General features: G+C 34.5%; 1 protein-coding gene across 1 annotated transcript in view; it reads left to right on the forward strand.

Annotated features, from left to right (window-relative positions):
* Nucleotides 1-21,688, forward strand: part of ACTR3 (actin related protein 3) — a 65,743-nt gene that overhangs the window by 40,505 nt on the left and 3,550 nt on the right. The window contains exons 5-10 of the mRNA XM_053909509.1: nt 2,854-2,949; nt 4,705-4,812; nt 9,929-10,072; nt 12,116-12,289; nt 18,810-18,902; nt 19,107-19,232. Of these exons, the coding sequence (XP_053765484.1) occupies nt 2,854-2,949; nt 4,705-4,812; nt 9,929-10,072; nt 12,116-12,289; nt 18,810-18,902; nt 19,107-19,232 (741 nt within the window). The remainder of the gene's footprint in view (nt 1-2,853; nt 2,950-4,704; nt 4,813-9,928; nt 10,073-12,115; nt 12,290-18,809; nt 18,903-19,106; nt 19,233-21,688) is intronic.

Genomic DNA, 21,688 nt, shown 5'->3' on the forward strand with positions numbered 1-21,688 from the left:
ACATTCACATGCTATCAAATGCACAAATCTTAATTCTACCATTCAGTGTATATTGACCAGGCATTGGCAGACTTTCTCTGAAGAACCAGATAGCAAACATTTTTGGCTTTGAGTGCTATGTGGTCTCTTGCAGCTACTCAGCTCTGCTGTTGTAGCAGGAAAGCAGTGTCAGAAAATACTTATATGAATGGGTATGGCTGTGTTCCAGTAAAATTGAATTTACAGAAACAAGTGGTGGGATGGATTTGTTTTACAGGATACATGATGTAGTTTACCCATTGTCTGGTTTTGACAGATGCATACATCTGTGTAACCTAAACCCTTACCAAGATATGGAACATTACTATCAGCCTGGAAAGTTTTCTGATGCCCTTTCCTGATTATTTCCTGCCCCTCTTCCCTAGAGGCAACCACTGTTCTGATTTTTTCCAGCGCAGATTGGTTTCGCTTATATTTGAGTTTTGTATAAATGGAATTGTACAAGATGTGCTCTTTGGTTAAGACTTAATTCAGCATAATCATTTTTTTTAAGCTAATTGATTATTTTTTTTTTTACATTTTATTTATTTTTGATAGAGACAGAGCACAAGTCGGGGAGGGGCAGGCAGAGAGGGAGACACAGGATACGAAGGAGGCTCCAGGCTCCAAGCCATCAGCACAGAGCCTGATGTGGAGCTCTAACTCACAAACCGCCAGATCATGACCTGATCCGAAGTTGGACATTTAACTGACTTAGCCACCCAGGCGCCCCCAGCATAATCTTTGAGATTTATCCACATTGTTGTAAATACCAGTAGTTTGTTGCTGGATCATATTCTATTGTATGAATGTGCCTCACTATCCATTTTCTTATTGATGATTACCTGGGCTGTTTCCAATTTTTGATTATTATGCATATTTTGGTTATTGCGAACTTTCTTTTTAAGTGTGTATTTTGAGAAAGAGAGTGAGCGTGTGTGAAAGAGCAGGGGAGGAGCAGAGAGAGAGGGAGAGAGAGAATCCCAAGCAGGATCTGTGCTCAGCAGAGCTGGACATGAGTTTATGACCTGAGCTGAAATCAAAAGTCAGAAGCTCAACCTACTGAACCACCCAACTGTCGCTGCGAACATTCTTATACAAGTCTTTTTGTGGACATGTTTTCATTTGTCTTGTGCAAATACCTAGATATGGAATTGCTGTGTCATGGGGGTACATGCATGATTGGTTTTATAGGAAACTTTCAGAACTTTTTCCAAGGGGTTCTACCTTTTTGCACACCCACCAGCAATGTGTTAGCAATCTGGTTGTTCTACATTCTATCCAACATTTGGTGTCAGTCTTTTTAATTTTAGCCATTCTGGTGGGTGTGTAAGAGTTCTCATTTTGGTTTTAATTTGCATTTTCTGATGACTATAATGATGTTGAGTACTTTTTCATGTGCTTATTAGCTATTTGTATATTTTCCTTGGGAGATCTTCTGATTATATCTTATTTTATATAGAACTTCTGTTTTTCTTGGAGTTTATAATTTAACTGCCTTGGTTTTTTTTGGGGGGGGGCTTAATTTTCTATGTACCTGTCTCTAAATTATCTCCAAATCCTTGAACATGTTCCAAAACTCCTCTAAATAAGTTTAATCATATCAAGTAGTTTAGCTATTAAAGGGTTTACATGTGTAAAAAGTCTACTCCTAGTCGACCTTTTTCTTTAAAAACTCTATAGTGTTTTTTTTAAAATTAACAAAAAGATTTAATTTGCAATGAATTTGAATTTTATCCATCTTTCTCTTTGTAATATGTGTTCTTGAAATTTAAGGAATCATTCTTACCTCAAGATCAAAAAGATAATTCTTTTGTACTTCTGAAGTTTAAAAGTTTTGCCTTTCAGTTTCAATATTTGAGATAACAAAAAGAATTGTCAAATCACATTCAGAAGAATTAGAGGTCTTGCCCAGTTTCAAGCTTTAATAATGTAAATGATTTAAGTAGTCATGAGGCATAGGTGAAACATGAAGTCCAGGAATGCAGGTAACTGTTTTCCTCAGTCCACTCTTGACTTAGGATGTGTTCTGGCCAAGACTTAATCTGCAGGTTTCTAAATGATGTATGTGGTCACAAAAATGGAAGAGAATACTGTAAACATCGCCATTTTATTTAAAAAAAAAAAAAAAAATTTTAACATTCGTTTATTTTTGAGATAGACACAGAGCACAAGCGGGAGACAGGCAGAGAGAGAGGGGAGACACAGAATCCGAAGCAGGCTCCAGGCTCCGAGCTGACAGCACAGAGCCCAATGCTAAACTCATGAACCGTGAGATCATGACCTGAGCTGAAGTCAGAGTCTTAACTCACTGAGCCACCCAGGCACCCCTACACATCTCCATTTTAATACTCTTAACAGTTTTATGACTTCTATAACATTTTCCAAGAAGCCATGCCATAAATTTGTAGAATCTTGGCTTATTTATTATAGTTGTAAATAGACCAGGTACATCCTGCTGAAAACATTACATGGGTGAGAGTTCTTCCACCAGCAGATAGGATTGGTATGTCTCCCTGGAGGTCTGTCTTTACCCTTTCACAAGATGATTTGACTGGGTCTCCTTTCTCTCTCATTCCTTTTATCAGTGCTTAATGGTGTGACATAAGGAGTCAGTTTCTTGTGTGAATAACTATTGTTTTCATATATGCCTAGATCTGCTTGAAATCTTTATATAGTTTTTCTTTTGTCTGTATGTCTATCTTTGTACCTGCAAGTTTAATTAAAAGACTTTTAAATAAAATGACAAATTATTTCTTATTTAAAAATTGTCTATAAAGTTATGAAAATAATCTGATCTTGTCTATTTAAAATGTTTAACATTCAATTTAATAGACTGAACCTCCACTGAATACTCCAGAAAACAGGGAATATACTGCTGAAATAATGTTTGAGTCCTTCAATGTTCCAGGCTTGTACATTGCTGTGCAGGTAAGCAAGTTCATAAGTCAAGATAAGCTTGTCTCTTAAATTTTAATCTAAGGTTTAATTCACTGTTAAAAAATACATATTTTTCATAACCTCAAAGCATGCCATAGTTCTTTCCTGAATCAGTAATTTAGAAATCATAGGAAATAGAGTTAATCAGCAAAAGAGAAATGTTGAAGGAAGTAAGTTGATGAACTTTAGATAATTCAAAGCTTTCATGGGTCAGAAATAAGGGAACTAATATTTATTGTTTGCTCCAGGTCAGGAACTTTATATACATATTCATTTATCCTTGAAACAGTTGTTGTGTCCTTTTTTCATAGTTTGTTTTGATTGACTTACTGCTAGGTATATTGGACCATCTTCTTTGTGCCCTTCTGTTTTCCATGTATCAGAAATCCCTGTAGTATTTTATTGAACTTACTTTGTAAGTGTATCTTCATGGAATGGCTTCTCTCCTACCCTTCAGGATCACAGCTCACCTCTTACTTGTTTTTTAACCCTGTAGTGAATGTGATGCCTAGCATATCATAAATGTTTAATAAGTATGTAAACTATTGTGTAGTTCTCTTAGGTCATGATGATTATGGTGTGTGATCCTGTGCTAAAATAGGAGGATGGCCTAGATAACTTTCTAGGTCCCTTTCAGCTATTATATTGCAAGTAGGTAAAATAAAGCCAGTTTAGCTCTCTTTTTAATTATTGGCTGTGTATCTTGTTTGAAGCTTGGATTGTATGAAATTGAGTTTTTAAACAATGAACTAGCTGTGTTAGTTTCTTTATTTGTAAACTTAAAAAAAAAAAAAATTGTATCTTATTGCCCATGCTAGTATTTTGCATTGAAAAATGCAGTCCCCTCAACTTTGTTTCCTGATTAAATCATAATATTAAGAAGAGTATAATGGCTTTTTCTATGGGTAAATAACTTGTTACATATTTCTAAATGCACGCAGCACTTAGAAAATTTGGAGCTAATCTTATGATAGAGGTACTTGTTTATAGCCATCTGTGTATGGAATAACGAGTGATTGGGTGTTTGTGTATTTCTTTACCTTCCTTACACTTTGTGGTTTGTGTATAGGCTAGCTCATATAAACATAGTTTAAGTCCTTGCATTCTTAGTACTGTGATATCTCATGTTAGTCTTCCCATTTTGCGGGGTTTAGGAGAAAAATGTCTCTTGTTAAAACATGGAATATTTATGAACATGCCCCTGAAAGTAAATATAAGCCTGTAAACTAGTAGGATGTGAATAATTTTATTGCATAATGTAAATTAATTTTGTGTATTTTCTTTCCAAAGATACTGTAGTTGACCATTCAATAGCACAGGTTTGAACTGCATGGGTCCACTAATCTGTGGAGTTTTTTTGATAAATCTAGTAGAGTACTGTAAATGTATTTTCTCTTCCTTACAATTTTCTTACATTTTCTTTTCTCTAGCTTCCTTTATTATAAGAACACAGTATACAATATAACACACAAAATCTGTGTTAATCAACTCTTTAGGTTATTGGTAAGGCTTCTGGTCAACAGTAGGCTATTAGTAGTTCATTTTGGGGGGAGTTAGAAGTTATATTTGTATTTTCAGCTGCTTGTGTTGGAATGGTCAGTGTCCCTAACCTTGGTGTTGTTCAAGAGTCAGTTGTACATTTAAAATTGTAGTACTCCATTGAAATAGTTTTCTTTCTGTTAACTCTTTGCCCTTGTTTCTATTTTTTTGTCTGTCATAATTTGTGTGTGTGTGTGTGTGTCTAAGGCTGTTCTTGCCTTAGCTGCATCTTGGACCTCAAGACAAGTAGGAGAACGGACATTGACCGGTACAGTAATAGACAGTGGAGACGGTGTCACTCATGTCATTCCTGTGGTAAGAATATTTTACAGTTACCAAATCGGACATCAGATAACACATCTGGCAGAAATAAATTATATGAATTAATACCACTTTTAAAAAATTCTAAATGTTGCACTTTAAAAATTTGGTCATTTGTTCAGCTATAGCTATATTTTGCTCAAATTAATATTTAAATTCTGTAAACAAATTGTAAAGTCTTTTTTGCTATAGGTTTGTACTATAATTAGAAAATGATTTTAAAGATATTAGAAATTATTTCTAATTCATAATTAGCAAATGTTGGAGTAACTGGAATGGAAATATATTATACCTTTCTTTTCTTAGACACGGAATTCTGTTTTCTGGTTTGGATATGTCTGTGTGTGTGTGTTAGCTACTTGATAATCTCTCTTATCCTTGATTAACAGACTTGAGCTGGGTGCGTAGGTTAACTAAATAGTTTATAAGCTCATGGCTGTTAATAATTTTGGGAAATTATTCATTTATTTTTTAAAATTAAATTCTACACCCAGTGGTGGGTCTTGAACACATGACTCCGAGATCAGGAGTCACATGTTCTACTGACTGAGCCAGCTAAGTGTCCCAGAAAGTTATTTTATTTTTTGAATAAAAAGCTCAAGTTATGATTGTACTTTGTGGTTTGGATTTAGTAAGGCATATTAAGAAAAATACATCAGATTGTATTGTTTGTCAGAGATAGCATTTTTTCTGCCAAGGCCTTTGTGCTTCCAATTCTTAATGACAAATTCGGGTTTTTATTGTGCCTAATATATTGAAAATGACTACTTGAATTCATACTTGATAATATTAGATGGGTATACATAGAAAACAGTTTTTCAAATAATGTTTATATTATATTAAATATCCTGTTTGGGATGAAATTATTTCGGGACTTTTATGTCTTCATTATTCTCATTCCTATTTTTAATGGATCAGGCATCCTCTGATGAGGATAACATCCTTGGGTTGACTTAGATTAGATGTTATAATCCATTCTCCCAATGTCATAATAGTTTTAGTAATAATTGTCCCTTTTTTAGTATCACCTTTCTTGAGATATAATTTATACACCATACAGTTCACCCATTTCAAATGTATAATTCAGTGGTTTTTTGTATATTCAGAGTGCATCCATCACCGCAGTCAATTTTAGAACACTTTTATGACTCTGAAAAGAAATGCTCTGTCCATTAGCAGACTCTCTCCCTGATAACCTTAGCCACTGGCAATCACTCACATACTTTCTGTCTCAATTGATTTGCCTGTTCTGGACATTTCACATAAATGGAGTCATAAACTTTGTGGTCTTTTGTGACTGGCTTCTTTCATGAAGCCTTAGGTTTTCAAGATTCAAGATAGTACTTCATTTATTATTATCGCCAAATAAGATTTCGTTATATGGCTACACCATATAATATTTCATTGTATGGCTATATCACATTTTTTTTTTTTTTTTTGCCATTGGGGATATGTTAATATCTTGGATATTGGAATGTGTCCAATATTTCTTTTTTTTTTTTTTTTTTATAGTTGGTGTCATAGTTTTCTTTCTTAGTGGTACATAGAGCTTCTTAAGATTTTCATTTTAAATTCTCGTTTGAACCTCAAAATCTATAATGTAGGTTATATTACCTTTTGAGGGCCTCAGTTTACCCATTAAAAAATGAAAATAAGTGAATTGCCTAAGATCACCAAATAGTAGGCTGTGGAACTAGTAGGTGAACTGGTTCTGATTCACCCAAATCTGAAGATCTATGAAATTAATCAGTAATGTCAGTATCTTGATAATTAATATTCAAATAGAAGTTATGAACATGAATAAGAGTGAATTTTTATAAGGATATTAAGAATTGGATGTTCCTGTTTTTGTACTCTTTTCCTTCTTTTGAATTAATGGAGTATTTTTTTTAAATCTATTTTGTTTTCTTTATTGACTTATTAGCTATGTTCTACTTCTTTGTCATTGTCATTTGCTTGTTTTTGGCAGTGGTTGCTCTTGAGTTTATAATAAACATCTTTAACTTATAATCTAAGTACAAATAATGTTCTGATGTTTTATAAGTAGGTACTGTGTACAACAGTGTACTTCCCTTTGGAATTATAATTGTCACTTATTTTACTTCTACCTGTTATAAATTTTCACTATGTTATTAATTTGTTTCATTGTAAATAGTATATTAGTTTTGTTAGGGCTGCTGTAACAAAGTACCAGACTGAGTGGCTCAAACAGTAGAAAATTAATATTTGCCCAGATGGAGGTAATAAAGTCTGAGATCAAGATGTTGGCAGGGTTGATTTCTTCCGAGGCTTCTGTGTCTTCTATCAAGATGGCCTAATTCTCTCCATTTATCTGTACATGGTCTTCCCTGTGTGTCTGTGTCCTAATCTCTTCTTTTAAGAACATAAGTCATATTAGATTAGGGCCAACTCTAATCATCTTACTTTAACTTAATTACCTCTTTAAAGTCCCTGTCTCCAAATACAATCACACTGTGAGGTATTAGGGGTTAGCACTTCAACGTAAGAATTTTGGGAGAGGCGGGACATGTCAGCCCATAACAAGTTGTCATCTTTAAAAGAGATCTTGAAAAAGGTAAGTTTCTTTTATATTTATGCACTTACCATTCCAGTGCTGGTTTCCTTTGTGAAGGTCCATATTTTCGTCTAGCCTAATTTTTTTTCTGCCAGAATGATGGCGATGGCCTTTAGCATTTCTTAAAAGTGCTGGTCTACTGACTATGAACTCTTTCAACTTATATACATCCTTTGAAAAAGTAGTTTGCCTTCATCTTTGAAAGATACTACTTGGTATAGAGTTTTAGGTTGATAGCTTTTTACTTTTAGTATTTTAAAGATGTAATTCTACTGTCTTTTGGCTTACATTGTTTGTGAGTATAAGTCTGCTGTTATTCCTAAGCTTGTTTCTTTGTAATGTTTCTTATTTGTCCAGCTGCCTTCAAGATTTTCTCATAATATATTCCTGGTTCACTAGTTTTTAGTAGTTTGTGATGTACCTAAATGTATTCTTTTATTTTATTTTTTCCATTTCTTCTCCTTGAGGTTTTTAGAGAGAGAGTGAGAGAGCAAGCGAGCATGAAGGGCAGACAGAATTCCAGGCAGGCTGTGCCATGGGCACAGAAACAGATGTGGGGCTGGAACTCATGAATTGAATGGTTCATTCTTGTCCTCATGTTCACTTTTTTTATTATTAGAGCAGATAATTTAATTTGCTCTAATCACATTTAGCATATATATATTTTTAATGCTGTTCTTTTTTAAATGTTTATTTTTGAGAGAGAGAGAGAGAGAAAGAGAGAAGCATGAGAGAGAGAGAGAGCATGAGCAGGGGAGGGGGAGAGAGAGACACACACACACACACACACACACACACACACACACACACACACAGAATCCGAAGCAGGATCCAGGCTCTGAGCTGTTAGGAAAGAGCCTGATGTGGGGCTCATGCTCACCAACCATGAGATCATTACCTAAGCTGAAGTAGGATGCTTAACCAACTTGAGCCACCCAGGTGCCCCTAGAATATTTTTTATTTCAGATATTTTATTTTTCATCATAGAAGTTCTCTTTGGGTCTTTTTTATCTTCCCTTTCTCTCTCACTCATATTTCCATTGATCTTCTTGTTCATGTGGAATATATAGTTGTTTCATTGTTTTTGTCTATCAATGCTATTATCTTTTGTATTTCTGTTGCTTTCTCTTTTGATGATTCTCCCAGTCAGGGTTGTATTTTCCTCTTTCCTTGCTTGATTATAATTTTTCATTAGGTACCGTATATTTACATTGTTGTGTCCTGGGTTTTGGGGGCTTTTTAAAATATTTTGAGATTTCTTTCCTGGAACCCAATTAGGTTACTAGGAATCATTTTGATCCTTTTAGGAGCTCCTTTTAAGTGTTATTGAGCAAGTCCAGAACAGTCTTTTGTCTGGTTCTACTCTATCCTCACTCTTGAAGAAATACCCTTCTGTGGACTCTACTCAATGCCCTGTGTTTGAGATCTTTAAACTCTGATTAATGGGAATGTAGACTATTCCCAGTTATGCAAGAGCTTTGGGGATTATTTTGTCCCCTCCTTTCTAGAGGTTCTTTCTTTGGTCTTGATGGTTTCCTAACATGAATGTGGTGATTATTAGTCAGCTTACGTGTTACTTTTCACATCTCCAAAGTTGTGTCAGTGCAGCTCTTTCCACTTCAATAGTTTAACTTGCAAACTGTAGCCGTCTTGACCTTCCTGAAATCGAAATTCCGTATCCTCAACTTAATGAGACTCTGGCTCTGCTTGGGTTCTCCCTCCTGTTACTGCTGTGTGGGCACTTTTCTAGGCAATGAGATGGGATGTTCATAGCATTCATCTTGTTTGTTTTCTCTTCTCATGGGGAACACTGCCCTACTCTGCCTGTTGTTCATTCACTGTCTGTAAACCTTTATTTCATATAATTTGTCCTGTTCTTTCTTTAAGGTGAGAGGATAAATCCAATCACTAATACTCTGCCGTGCCCAGATGAGGACATCCCTAATATTCTTTGTTAATTAAATTTAATATTGCTACATTATTCTTTGTACCTCTGACTCCTATCAGAAAATTTGGATTCATTGTATGGAACTTAATTATTTGGCATTATGATGATGCATAGAATGCCTCAGCCTTGTGAAATTGGTACCTACTTCAGTAGGAAAAAAGATAGTTTGTAGACTATAAATTTCCTACAATGTTGTCTAAACTGTTCACTGATAATATAAAAGGTTTTAAAAATAATTTTCTATCTGGTCTAATATCAAAACATTTAATACTTCTGAAATTCGTTGTTTGTGCTGTTCAGTCATTTCAGTCTTGGTTATAAACTCTTACCAAGAGTTCTTAAAAGAACAGTTCTGAGTTGCTGACCATTCTTGTTCATAATATCTGTATAGTACTATAAATTATGTAATATAGTATTGTGAGGAATAAACTTGAGGAATAAAGACTAGAAGAATTCTCCTGGGATAAAGTAGTACTTGAGAATATAAATACACTAACTTGAGAACCTAGTCTTATTATAATGGTTATTTGTGTTATATTAATCTTGAAATCATTGAAAGTAAACTTGAGACTTTTTTTTTCATCTAGGCCGAAGGGTATGTGATTGGCAGCTGTATTAAGCACATTCCAATCGCAGGACGAGATATAACATATTTTATTCAGCAGTTGCTGAGAGACCGAGAAGTAGGAATCCCTCCAGAACAATCCTTGGAAACTGCTAAGGCAGTAAAGGTACAAAATAATGAGGAGTGTGTAATTCATTTAAAAATTAAAGTCAAATTTACAGTGTTAACATGAGAAACTATTAGATGAAGAATAGTACTTAAAAAACCCTTTGCAAATCATTACTCTTAATTATGTATATGTTTTCTCTGTATTTCTTGTAAGGAAATTTTGGGGAATTATCAGCCTTGTGCCTGTTGTCTCCACATTTCACATTTGAGTCAAGAACATTTGACTTTAGCATGCATTTTGTGATTATTCCCCATAGTAAAACTCATTAGTTCACTTCAGAGTCCTCGTATCTTAGTTTTTTCACTGAATTCTTTATTTTAATCCTAAGAGTTTTCTGTTGCAAAAATTTTTTTTTAATGTAATTGTTTCATTTGTCTATAGAATATAAGTTTGGCTCCAGTGATATGGCAAATAGAAACGTGTAAAGGCTATGTAAGGTGTTATAATATGTATCTTACATAAGTCTATCAGTGCTTTATGTAAACCATCAAAATATTTAGCATTGCTTTTTAAATTTCTCACTTGCCAGCATACCTAAACAAATTTCCATGGATTTCTCCTATGTTTTCAGTATGTGAAAGTAAAACTGCCCCAGCAGAAATAACTATTTATTGCCTATCTGCATGATTATAGGGTTTCTGCCACTCGTCAAAGGTCAGGAATGAAAATGAATTTACTGTTCCTAATTACTAAATGGCTAAAATTACTAAATTACTAAATGGCTTCCAAAAGACGCCAATGGTGGCATCGAAATTAAATGTGTAAAAAATTAATATGAACATTACTGCTATAGCATCTTCGGGAAGTCTTTGGAATTTAAAAAAATGATAAGAGCACCAATGATTTAAATCTAGAGAATACTAATGCTCAGTGTGAATGTCTTTTAAAACTTATTATTTCCATGTAATTTCTACTTCCAAGGTTTGGAGAAAGAAGACCTACGGTAACATAATCAAATTGTCCTTTGTTTTTCAGTACTTTTTCCTTTTATGTCTTTTGGTTATTAGTAATAATAGTTGTAGCTATTGCAGATTAGGATTCTTGATGTGCAAAACTATATGAAATGTGTGGCTTTTTTGTTTTGTTTTAATCCTTTTTTTTTTTTTTTTTTTTTGAGAGAGAGAGAGAGAGAGAGAGAGAGAGAGAACACACGCATGAGTGGGGATGAACAGAGACAGAGGGAGACAGAGTCTCCCAACCAGGTTCCATGCTGTCAGCACAGAGCCTGATGTGAGGCTCGAACTCAGGATTTGTGAGATCATGACCTGAGCTGAAATCAAGAGTCGGATACATAACTGCCTGAGCCACCCAAGGCACCCCTGTGTGTTTTTCTTAAAAAAAAAACAAAAAACAAACAAACAAAAAACAAAAACAAAAACAAAAAAACCCTGAGACTTGGATTCAGGAACCCATAAGTTGCAAACAGAATGTTATAACCCATAACATTTTTGAATTGCAGTTTTGATAAAAACTTTTACTTAGGGCATATAATCAGATATGCAACAATTTAGCATTGTAGGTGATATAGTAAAAAAGAATAGTTTTTATTTTCAGTCATTTTTCTTTTGCTCATTTGCTTAGACCATGTTCAGTTTTCTTTCAGATAGGTATTAAGGATTAAGTATCTATATTAATTTGTGTGGTTATTTCAACTATTATTTATTCTCTGGTTATTATGTATTTTATGTTTTCTTCTCTCTTGAATGTAAACTCCATTAATTACTGAAGCAGTATAAAATGTTGAATGACAGAAATGAATATTTTCATGAAATAACATTAAAATAATAGAGATTGTCTCTTTAGTTGGTCAGATCTTACTCAATTTATATATGAAGCCAGGAGTTATGTGTAGGAGATGAGAGATGAGCTTTTTATTTGTACTAGACATCAGACAATACTGTAACATGAAATTTTCCTCAGCTTAATTTCTTTATTTTCTGAAGGTATTGGTTCATTTGATTCTTGTTTACTGAAAATATGGCATCTTTTTTTACCGTTACTAAAATGAGGAAATAATTACTCAATTCTTTGTTTTTCTAGGAGCGCTATAGTTATGTCTGCCCAGATTTAGTAAAAGAATTTAACAAGTATGACACAGATGGATCAAAGTGGATTAAGCAATATACTGGAATCAATGCTATCTCAAAAAAAGAATTTTCTATTGATGTTGGTTATGAGAGATTCTTGGGACCTGAAATCTTTTTTCATCCAGAGGTAAGTTTTGTTTTTTTTTTTTTTTTAGATGGAATTGTTTTGAAAAATTTGGCAGAGATTATCAATGAACTATAAGATATTCAGGAAAGAGTTAATCTCAGGAACTTTCTTTTGTATACTAAAATGCTATAGGGAATTAATCATTTTCAAGAGGAAAAATTGTCTATGTTGAAATAGGCTAAACAAGTTACTGTTTTCATGCATTTAGAAAACTGAAACTTGTCTTTTTAAAATTTGGCTTATGTGGGGTCATGCAAAGACGAGAGCCCTTAAAATTTATGACCATTTAAATAAAATATTTGGGGATAAGTTCTAGAACTGCCACTGTCCTCATATAAAGTGGCCATTAGACAAAGAACCTTTAAGTATCGTAACAAAATATTATTAACAAAGTAGTTTTCTATCTCTGTGAAATGTTAGTAATGTACAGGTTTTATTAAATTAATGAAATGGTGTGTTTTTAATAATGAAAAACTCTTCTAATAACTTAGTATGAGAAACTTATTAAAAATTTTTTTTTTTTTATTTTTGAGAGAGAGAGACAGAGCATGAACAGGGGAAGGGTAGAGAGAGAGAGACACACACACACACAAAATCTGAAGCAGGCTCCAGGCTCTGAGCTGTCACGTCAGCACAGAGCCTGACATGGGGCTCGAACTCATGAACTGTGAGATCATGACTTGAGCTGAAGTTGGATGCTTAACCGACTGAGCCACCCAGGTGCCTCTATAAAAAACTTGTTAATAGAATTACATTAAATGTTTTTTGTGCGTATTTGACATTAAGAACAGTTGTTTTTGAATATTGTTTATTCTCTTAGCAAATAGTAAGTGAATACAGTTTTCATGGTCTCAGTTTAAGTACGGAATATTCAAAGATGAAAAATTATTTTATATTGGTTTTACTGAGCTCAGAGAATAAGGGAGATGAATAGCTAAACAGGTAAAGTTGCTTTAATAAATGCATGGATCTTGGTAGGGGATAGGAACAAAGAACATCTAAGTCTGCTTGGGCGAACTACGGAAACTTCTTAGGTGAGGTAACAGTTGAACTGAGACTTCAAGGATGAATAGGTATTTGTCAGGCAGGTATGTTAGGGGAGTATGTTTCTGGCAAAGGGGATAGACTGGGTAGAAGTCTGGGAGAGGAGAGAGCTAAATAATAGAAGTATAAAGGAAGGGAGTTAGGAGATGGGTCCAGATGGGTGTTCATGAGGGATTAATATGCTACAGAATGGAGTTTACTGGATTCTGGAGTTGTGCAGAAATCTTCAGTGCAAATGACACAGATTTATGAACGGTGTTAGAAAGGTCACTCTGGCTGCACTGTGTGGGATGAATTAGAACAGAGGTGTTGGAAACAGGTTAGTTTATTGCAGTTTTCCAGATGAAGGAGGGACTGAGAAGAGCCCAGTTGTAAGAATAAGGCTGAGGTTGTTTTGTCTTTAAGAGGGATTACCCCAGTGGTAGAGGTAAAGAGTTATGTATGGGTACAGGAAAATGTGAAGCTGGGAAGAGTGGATAGAGGAGTAGGCAGGTAGCTTAGGAAGTTCATTGTCACAGTGCATAGTTTTATTTTTCATGAAGGGGAGTCAAGCTATTGTGTTGGGAGAAGGGAATGGACATAAAGTTGAGGGCTAGGAGACAACAGTAACTTGTATAATCATTAGTGAGAAGAATTGAGAGGGTGACTATATTAATAGTAGGGGGGTGGCACTACAAAAGTTAGAGACTGAGAACTTTGAGTCATAGAGCAGTGTTTTCCCTCCCAGGCAGTTGTGGAAAAGGAACAAAGTGTTTTGACAAGGCAGAGGTCAGAGTTTTGTGGAGTGTAAGAGCCTGAATCCGAAAGGCCTGACTTACTTAGGGATAATGAGGGGTATGGCCAGGGATTGGAGATCATGATGAATTGCAGATAACTGTAAATTGGGAGCAAAGGAGTGAGCCCCTGAAGGATAAGGCATTGTGGTCAGACTAGTATTTGGGTGTTGTAAGGTTTTAGACAGCCCTTCCATTTCAGTGCTAACACATAACAGCCAGTTCTTTGGAGGGGGGGTGGGCTGGTGATAGAAACAGCCCTATTCTTGGCTTTCCCTACTGATGACTTACTAAGTGTTTTGGAGGGAATGTATGGTCTTGTCCATCTGCCTTCCAGATTCTAGTTTGCCAAATTTTGTTGCTGTTTCTTCCTGTTCTCTTCTCTACATACATTTGGGATTATGCCTTTTTGATAATTTTTCTTTATTAGTGCTTTTAGTAGAGAGAAGAAGATATGTGTGTACAGTTCATCATGTTTTTCCAGAATAGACCCCCACCCCTTTTTTTGGTATCATATGAACTGTGTCACTTCCCAAGTGAATTTTAAGATTCTGTCTTATGTAGTTCTAGATTTTTCTGTGTCACAGTTCCTCTTGTCATCTGAAGAATTCACTCTGGTTTTTGTTTTGGCTAGATAAAAGTGTAGGTACCTGAATTTGAACACTGATGATAAACTTTATGAAAGAGTAAGGATATTTATTTTTCGAATTGCTGAATTCTTCACAAATACCTGAGCTGTTTTTAGAAGGAACGGGTTTGGCACTTTGATTTTTTTTTTTAAAGGAAATTAAATTTTTTTGACAAAGCTATTTTGACTGCTTTGTCTACTTTGAGTGTATTTTCTGTAAATTTCTCAGAAGAGAGAAAAGATACTCCTCTCTTGTTAGCCACTTGTAGCAGTATTAAGACACGATCAGAAAACAGAGGCAGGACTAATCCTTTTGCTGAAAGGGAAAGCAAAGGCCTAAAAATATGCTTAGTAGGGACCCTAGGTTGAGCCTGTTAGTATTAAAGTATTAAATAATCTGCAACAATTTATTGTTAATTCTTAACTCTTTTCCTTCATTTATTTATTACTAAGTATTCATTGCTTGCTGCTTCACTCGTTACATTCTACACATTCTCTCCTGGGATTCTATAAAGCACAATAGTCCCCAAGCTTTTTGTAAAGATGTATTCAAATCAGACTTCATTTCTTTCTAAATCAGAATATCTATGGGTGAGTCCAGGGTATGTGAATATTGAAAGGTTGTATAAATTCTATCTTTTGTATGTTCCTGATTAAAAATTGCTATGAGAAGGGCATGGCACAGGAATGAATGACCCTATCCCTGCCTTTTTCTGATCTTGTTATAGCAGGTGAACTGTCTTAAAGGTTTGGGAAAGAATTACGGAAAGGTTAATCTCTTGAGTGCGTGCTCCTTTGTGTGTGTGTGTGTGTGTGTGTGTGTGTGTGTGTGTGTGTGTGTTGTTTAGGTAAGTACTAAGGAGTATGGCTAACAAAAGACAATGTATAGAATTTTTAAGTTCTGTATTAGTAAATTGATGAGATATTATAGACCATATTTTCTTTTTCTTTTTTTTTTTAATTTTTTTTTTAACGTTTATTTATTTTTGAGACAGAGAGAGACAGAGCATGAACGGGGGAGGGTCAGAGAGAGGGAGACACAGAATCTGAAACAGGCTCCAGGCTCTGAGCTGTCAGCACAGAGCCTGACGCGGGGCTCGAACTCACGGACTGCGAGATCATGACCTGAGCCGAAGTCGGCCACTTAACTGACTGAGCCACCCAGGCGCCCCTATAGACCATATTTTCTATCGGATTGTTAATGTTCTCCACATTTTGAGGATTAAATCTCATGACAGGTTCTCAGGTTGAAGGTATCATTATGGGATCATAAAAGTGTGTTTTGAGAATTGAAGTTTCCTTAGAGATTTCATAGTCTAAAGCTTAGAGAGTGGTTATACACATCACAAAATGAAATTTTCAGGATTCCAATTCTGTTACTCATTCCAGTTAATTGTGAACTGAGCCATTCCTTGCCCATAAACTAAGATTGACTGTAAATGGCATACAGAGCCAGCTGAGTGGAGTTATATTCTCCCATTTTCCCACAGGATGCAATATGGACTACCTCTAACAGATGGAACAAATAGTCTGTAGTTTGGGTTTTCAAGCCTCAGTATGAGCCCCATTTCTCTACCCACTTGTAGCTATTCATTATTCCTAGGAATTCTATACCCCTGTTAGGGTATGCTTTAAATAGATAGATGTTGACTACCATTTGTTTTTTTACTATGATAATAGAAGTCAGTAGAATCTTTGCTAGTGATATTTTACTTTATCTAAAGTAAAATATTTTGTATCATTATGCTTCATCATTTAAGTAACGTTAAATCTCTTTTCATTATATGCCCAAACTCTCAATAACTTAAAAGTAAATTTAAAAACTGGAAAAAATTGACAAATGCATAAGAGTTATCAGTCAAGTTCTAGAATCAGTTTATTGAACAAAGGAATGTTGTCTCTCCCATTAGACAACCTAATGTGAAAAATGAGAGGCCGAGAAACGTGGTTGGCAACTCATTTTCTGGACAGTACTTTAAATTTTATTCATTTTAGTGAAATATACTTGTTTATTTTGACAAATTAGGCTAACTTTTGACCTTTTATTTTTAACTAGGAAAAACCCCATCTAGCATTTCCTCTCCAATTTTAAAGAATGGCCACATACATATATTTTTGAAAAGTTTTAGTAAAATGAGGTCTTTGTTTCAAAATACAAGTTGAATTCTGAGATCTAGTATTCAAAAACTATTTTATGGGTGCTAGGGTGGTTCAGATGGTTGAGCATCCGTCTCTTGATTTTGGCTTAGGTAATGATCCCAAGATCATGAGATTGAGGCCCGCATGTAGCTCAGCGCTGAACATAGAGACTGCTTAAGATTCTCCCTCCCCCTCCCTCCCCCCTCTCCCCTCTGTCCCTCCGCCTTCTCCCCCTCACTTCCTCCAGCTTTCTCCCGTTTTCTCTTTCTCTCAAAATCTTAAAAAAAAACAAAAAAAAAAACTTATGTTTTGTAGTTCCTCTGAGGAAATCTAGAAATATACATACAGCTACAGCATGTTTTGGAGGGCCACAGGCATGCATATAAAAATACATGATGGGGAAGAAAGCCTTCCCTAATACTATTTCTCCTTGTATAAGGCCTGCTGTATATAAAAATTAAGTTTTTAAAAATTTACTATTTTTAATCTCCTTCTTATTTCCATGATGATTTAAATTGTTAGGCTGCTTTCCATCTCAAACCTACCAATCTAACCGATCTGTTAAAAAAATTTTGAAAAGTGTTGCCTAATACATGTACCTTCCATTCTAAATAAATACATACTAATACTCATATTTATCATACTGAGATTTTAAGAAATAAAGTATTACAAAAAGAGTACCTTCCCTTCCTCAGACCTTTTCCTTTCTCTGTTTGGTTTCCATCCTTGCTTTTTCTCCTGAGGGTGGTTGTCATAAATTTAGTGTATATCCAGTTCATGTTTTTTAACTGTGCATGTATTCACAAAAACATATATTAAAAAAAATTTTTTTTTTATGTTTATTTTTGAGAGAGAGAGCATGAGCAGGGGAGGGGCAGAGAGATGGGGAGAGAGAGAATCCCAAGCAGGCTCTGTGCTCTCAATCCAGAGCCCAATGTGGGGCTCGAATTCAGGAACTGTGAGATCATGACCTGAGCTGAAGTTGGTTGCTCAACTGACTGAGCCACTCGGGCACCCCAAAAATAAACATTTTTAAAAGATTTACATATATGTAATCATTCAGATTTTTTTGAAGTTAGCTTCTTAAAAATTGAGTTTTGCTTTTGAGTGTCAGCTATTTGGAAATAGTTTGTGGTATATCATCATATAAATACACAGTTTATTCTCATTATTCACAGTAGATGCTCTATAAAGTTGCTGTGAACATCGAATTAGTGAAAACTAAAATCATTGTTCGTAGGGGAAATACAAGGTTAGGTCCTGTGAGCTTTAGGTTACATTTTTTGTCAACTGAACATATAACCTTGTTTTATTTGTGTTTCTGTTTAAAGGCACACGAGTATATATTTTCCATCATTAGCATTGAGCCCACGGCCAACAGCCCTGTAACTCATGCTTGAATGAAGCTTACCAACACTGTATTTTCTCCATAACACACGTCACAGCCTTCTCAAGCTTAGGAATAGTAGATAGCACTTTGGCACTACTGTGGTTGGAGACCCTTTTAAACAGCAAAATCACCCACAAAACTGTGGAAACTGTGACACTACATATATCGTGAAAAGGCCACTTATAGTATAAAAGGTGAAATGAGAAGACTGAGCATTTCCTTGTTTGCCTTCAACTATAAATGTGTCATTCAATTCAGATTTTTGCAGCTCTGCTCATGTGCGTGTCCACAGATTTTTATCAGTTCATAGTGTATGTGCAGCTTTACATTTTTACTGTTCTGATGGTTGTGAAATGGTGTATATCATCATTATTACAATTTGACTTCTGAAATCTCTGATTTCAGTGTCTTTAGTTTTGAATTAGAGACCAGAATTCATGATTTATAAAAATTCTTTTGTTTTTGAACTGAAAACATGCTTTTTTATTGTGATATTTAAGTCAGTACTAACCTAATCTCTATCGTATATCCACCTTTACTTTTCAGTTTGCTAATCCAGACTTTACTCAACCTATCTCAGAAGTTGTAGATGAAGTAATTCAGAATTGCCCTATTGATGTCAGACGTCCTCTCTACAAGGTCAGTATTTACAGCAAAATTACTGTTCAAGGCCATACTTTTAAAAACTTATTAAATTTCTGGTCTGTTCTTGAATATTAAATTGAAAAACCTCTCTTCAAAAGGCTCTGATAGGATTTTAGTATTGTTTCTTATGTCTTTAAAAATGTTCTTTTTCCTTTTAAATAAAAGTCAATACTTATTTATTTTTCTCCACCAATGTAGAATATTGTCCTCTCTGGAGGTTCAACCATGTTCAGGGACTTTGGACGTCGCTTACAAAGAGATTTGAAAAGAACTGTAGATGCCAGACTGAAACTAAGTGAGGAATTGAGTGGTGGCAGATTGAAGGTTGGTTTTCTCAGTTATTGGTGGGAGGGTAGGGGCTTTCTTGATTCTTATAATGGTGATGGGAAATGTCTGCCAATTTTTGCTTTAATTTAGGAAAATAAGAGGCCTCTATCAGGCATTCTAATGGAAAGTGGTTAATATTACACATTCATGTCCATGATATTCTTGGTCATTTTTATTCCTCTAGGATATCACCTACATTTCTGGAAAGTATTCTTAGTCTGTGTAAGCAACATTTTTTCATACCTCTCTCACGGATAACATATTATATAGAACAGATATCTTGCATACTCCAGGGATAATATTCCTTAGGGAATCTACACAATTTTAAATTCTCCAATAGTAGTACAATAAAGCTGAGATGAGAGAGAAGCTGATGTTGTGGGGTCAAGCCTGCTTATACAGACTGACCCTACCCACCCCTATCCCCCATAGCAGCTCATAGTGTAAAATCACACTGGTGGCAGAAATAACTTTTCTTTTTCATGTCCTGGATTTTGGGTTCACTGTCAAAATCAAAATTAATTTTAAATTTTCAGATGTCGGCTTTCTATATTCATGAGACAGATTTTCAGTAAATGTTATGTTTCATCCTTATTCATTGTAGACTATTGATACAAAACATTGATTTAGAGGATATGTTGCTAAATAAAAATACATTTTATTCAACTTGGAAAATTATTAAGAATGAGGGCTTCATCTGAGACTACTAATCATTTAAAATTACTTAAAAGTAAAACACAATCCTCTAGAGTTTGGCACTACTGTGGTTGGAGACCCTTTTAAACAGCAAAATCACCCACTAAATTTTGGTTATCTTAGACCTGTCCCTTGGACTGCAGAATAAAATATGTTTAAGTAGTTGTTTAGTTTGTAATGACTCAGAGACATGAAATGAAAGTAGAAATGCTATTTTTGAGTGTAGTATTTTAATAAAGTAAAAATTTAACATTTTTAGGTTGCTCGTACATTCAAAATAAGAAATGAGAGATTTTTTCCCCTCAGTGATGTCACCTGTATTGACACTAATGATACAGGAAAAATAATGTTTACTGGAGGACTCTGCCTCTCTTTTTCTTTTATATGATATTTTTATGGACTTTCATAACATTTTTATATATCTATATCTAAATCTGGCTTTATTCCCTTTCAATCTGTAATTTTTAATGGCAACTAAAATAGTTTTAACAGCAACAAAATAAGCCATTTTTTATGACCTGTAAGTTTGTAAATTTTTTATTTTGAAATAATTTCATACTTAGAGAAAAGTTACAAAACTTAGTGGAAGGAATTCCGATAAATCGTTCACCTAGATTCCCCAAATGTTAGCATTTTATATTTGCTTTATTCTATATCTATAAATATATGTACATATGCATATATACACACATTTTTCTGAATTGAGAGTGAGTTGGAAATATAATGGTCCATCACCCCTAAATGTTTTAGTGTATGTCCCCAAACAATACATTACAGTTGTAAAAATCACACAAGTAAGCTTGATATAATATATAATTTATAGACCCGATTCAGGTTTCAACAGTTCTTCCATTATTGTCCTTTATAGCAAAAGAAAAAACTTCTGGTCTAGAACCCAATCCAGAATCACATGTTTGAAATAATTATTATGTCCTTTCAATCTGGAACAAGTACTCAGTCTTATTTGTCTTTTTTAACCTTAACGTTTTTGAAGAATACATACAGGCCATTTATTTTGCAGGATGTTTCTCAATTTGGGATTGTCAATTGGGGATATTTCCTCATGATAAGTTAGGTTCAGATCAGGTACTTTGGCAGTAATACCACAGAAATGATGTTGTATCCTTTTTAGTGCATTGTATCACTGAACACATGGTATAAGTTGTCCCAGATGTTAATTTTGATCAGTTGGTTAATAAAGTTGTGTTTGTTAGGTTTCTCTGTGAAGTTATTTTTCTTTATATTTAATAAGAATATTATGGAAAGATAGTTTCAGACTATGCAGCTATCCTGGTTTTTATCAAACTTTCAGCCCTGGTTTTAACATCCATTTTTCTTTTCTGAAATAGTTATCGTTGTGGTAGTTGCCAGCTGGTATTCTGTACATTCCAGTCATTCCATCTGTGTTTTTTAAGTCTCATTTTACTGTAAGGAAGAGTTTTTCCTTCTCATTCATTTATTCATTCTTTCATTCATTCATTCATTCATTCATTCAGTAATACCTCTGTGAAAACCTGATTTCTCATATTATATAATTTAATATCATTGTGATATAATATCAACATATCATTATTACTATTAATATCTTTAATTTTGATGCTCAGATTTCTCAGATTTGGCCAGTAGGAGCCCTTAAAGATGGCTTTTTGTCCTTTTGATGCATCTCTAGTATTCTTTCGGTGCTTTGTTACTCCTTGACACAGCAGAATAATTCAGGTTCTTCTCTTCCTTTCTGTTCCTTTTTGTGCAAAATGCTA

This window comes from Panthera pardus, unplaced genomic scaffold (genome assembly GCF_024362965.1).
Source record: "Panthera pardus isolate Hobbes unplaced genomic scaffold, ASM2436296v1 HiC_scaffold_10, whole genome shotgun sequence".
NCBI classification, from domain to species: domain Eukaryota; kingdom Metazoa; phylum Chordata; class Mammalia; order Carnivora; family Felidae; genus Panthera; species Panthera pardus.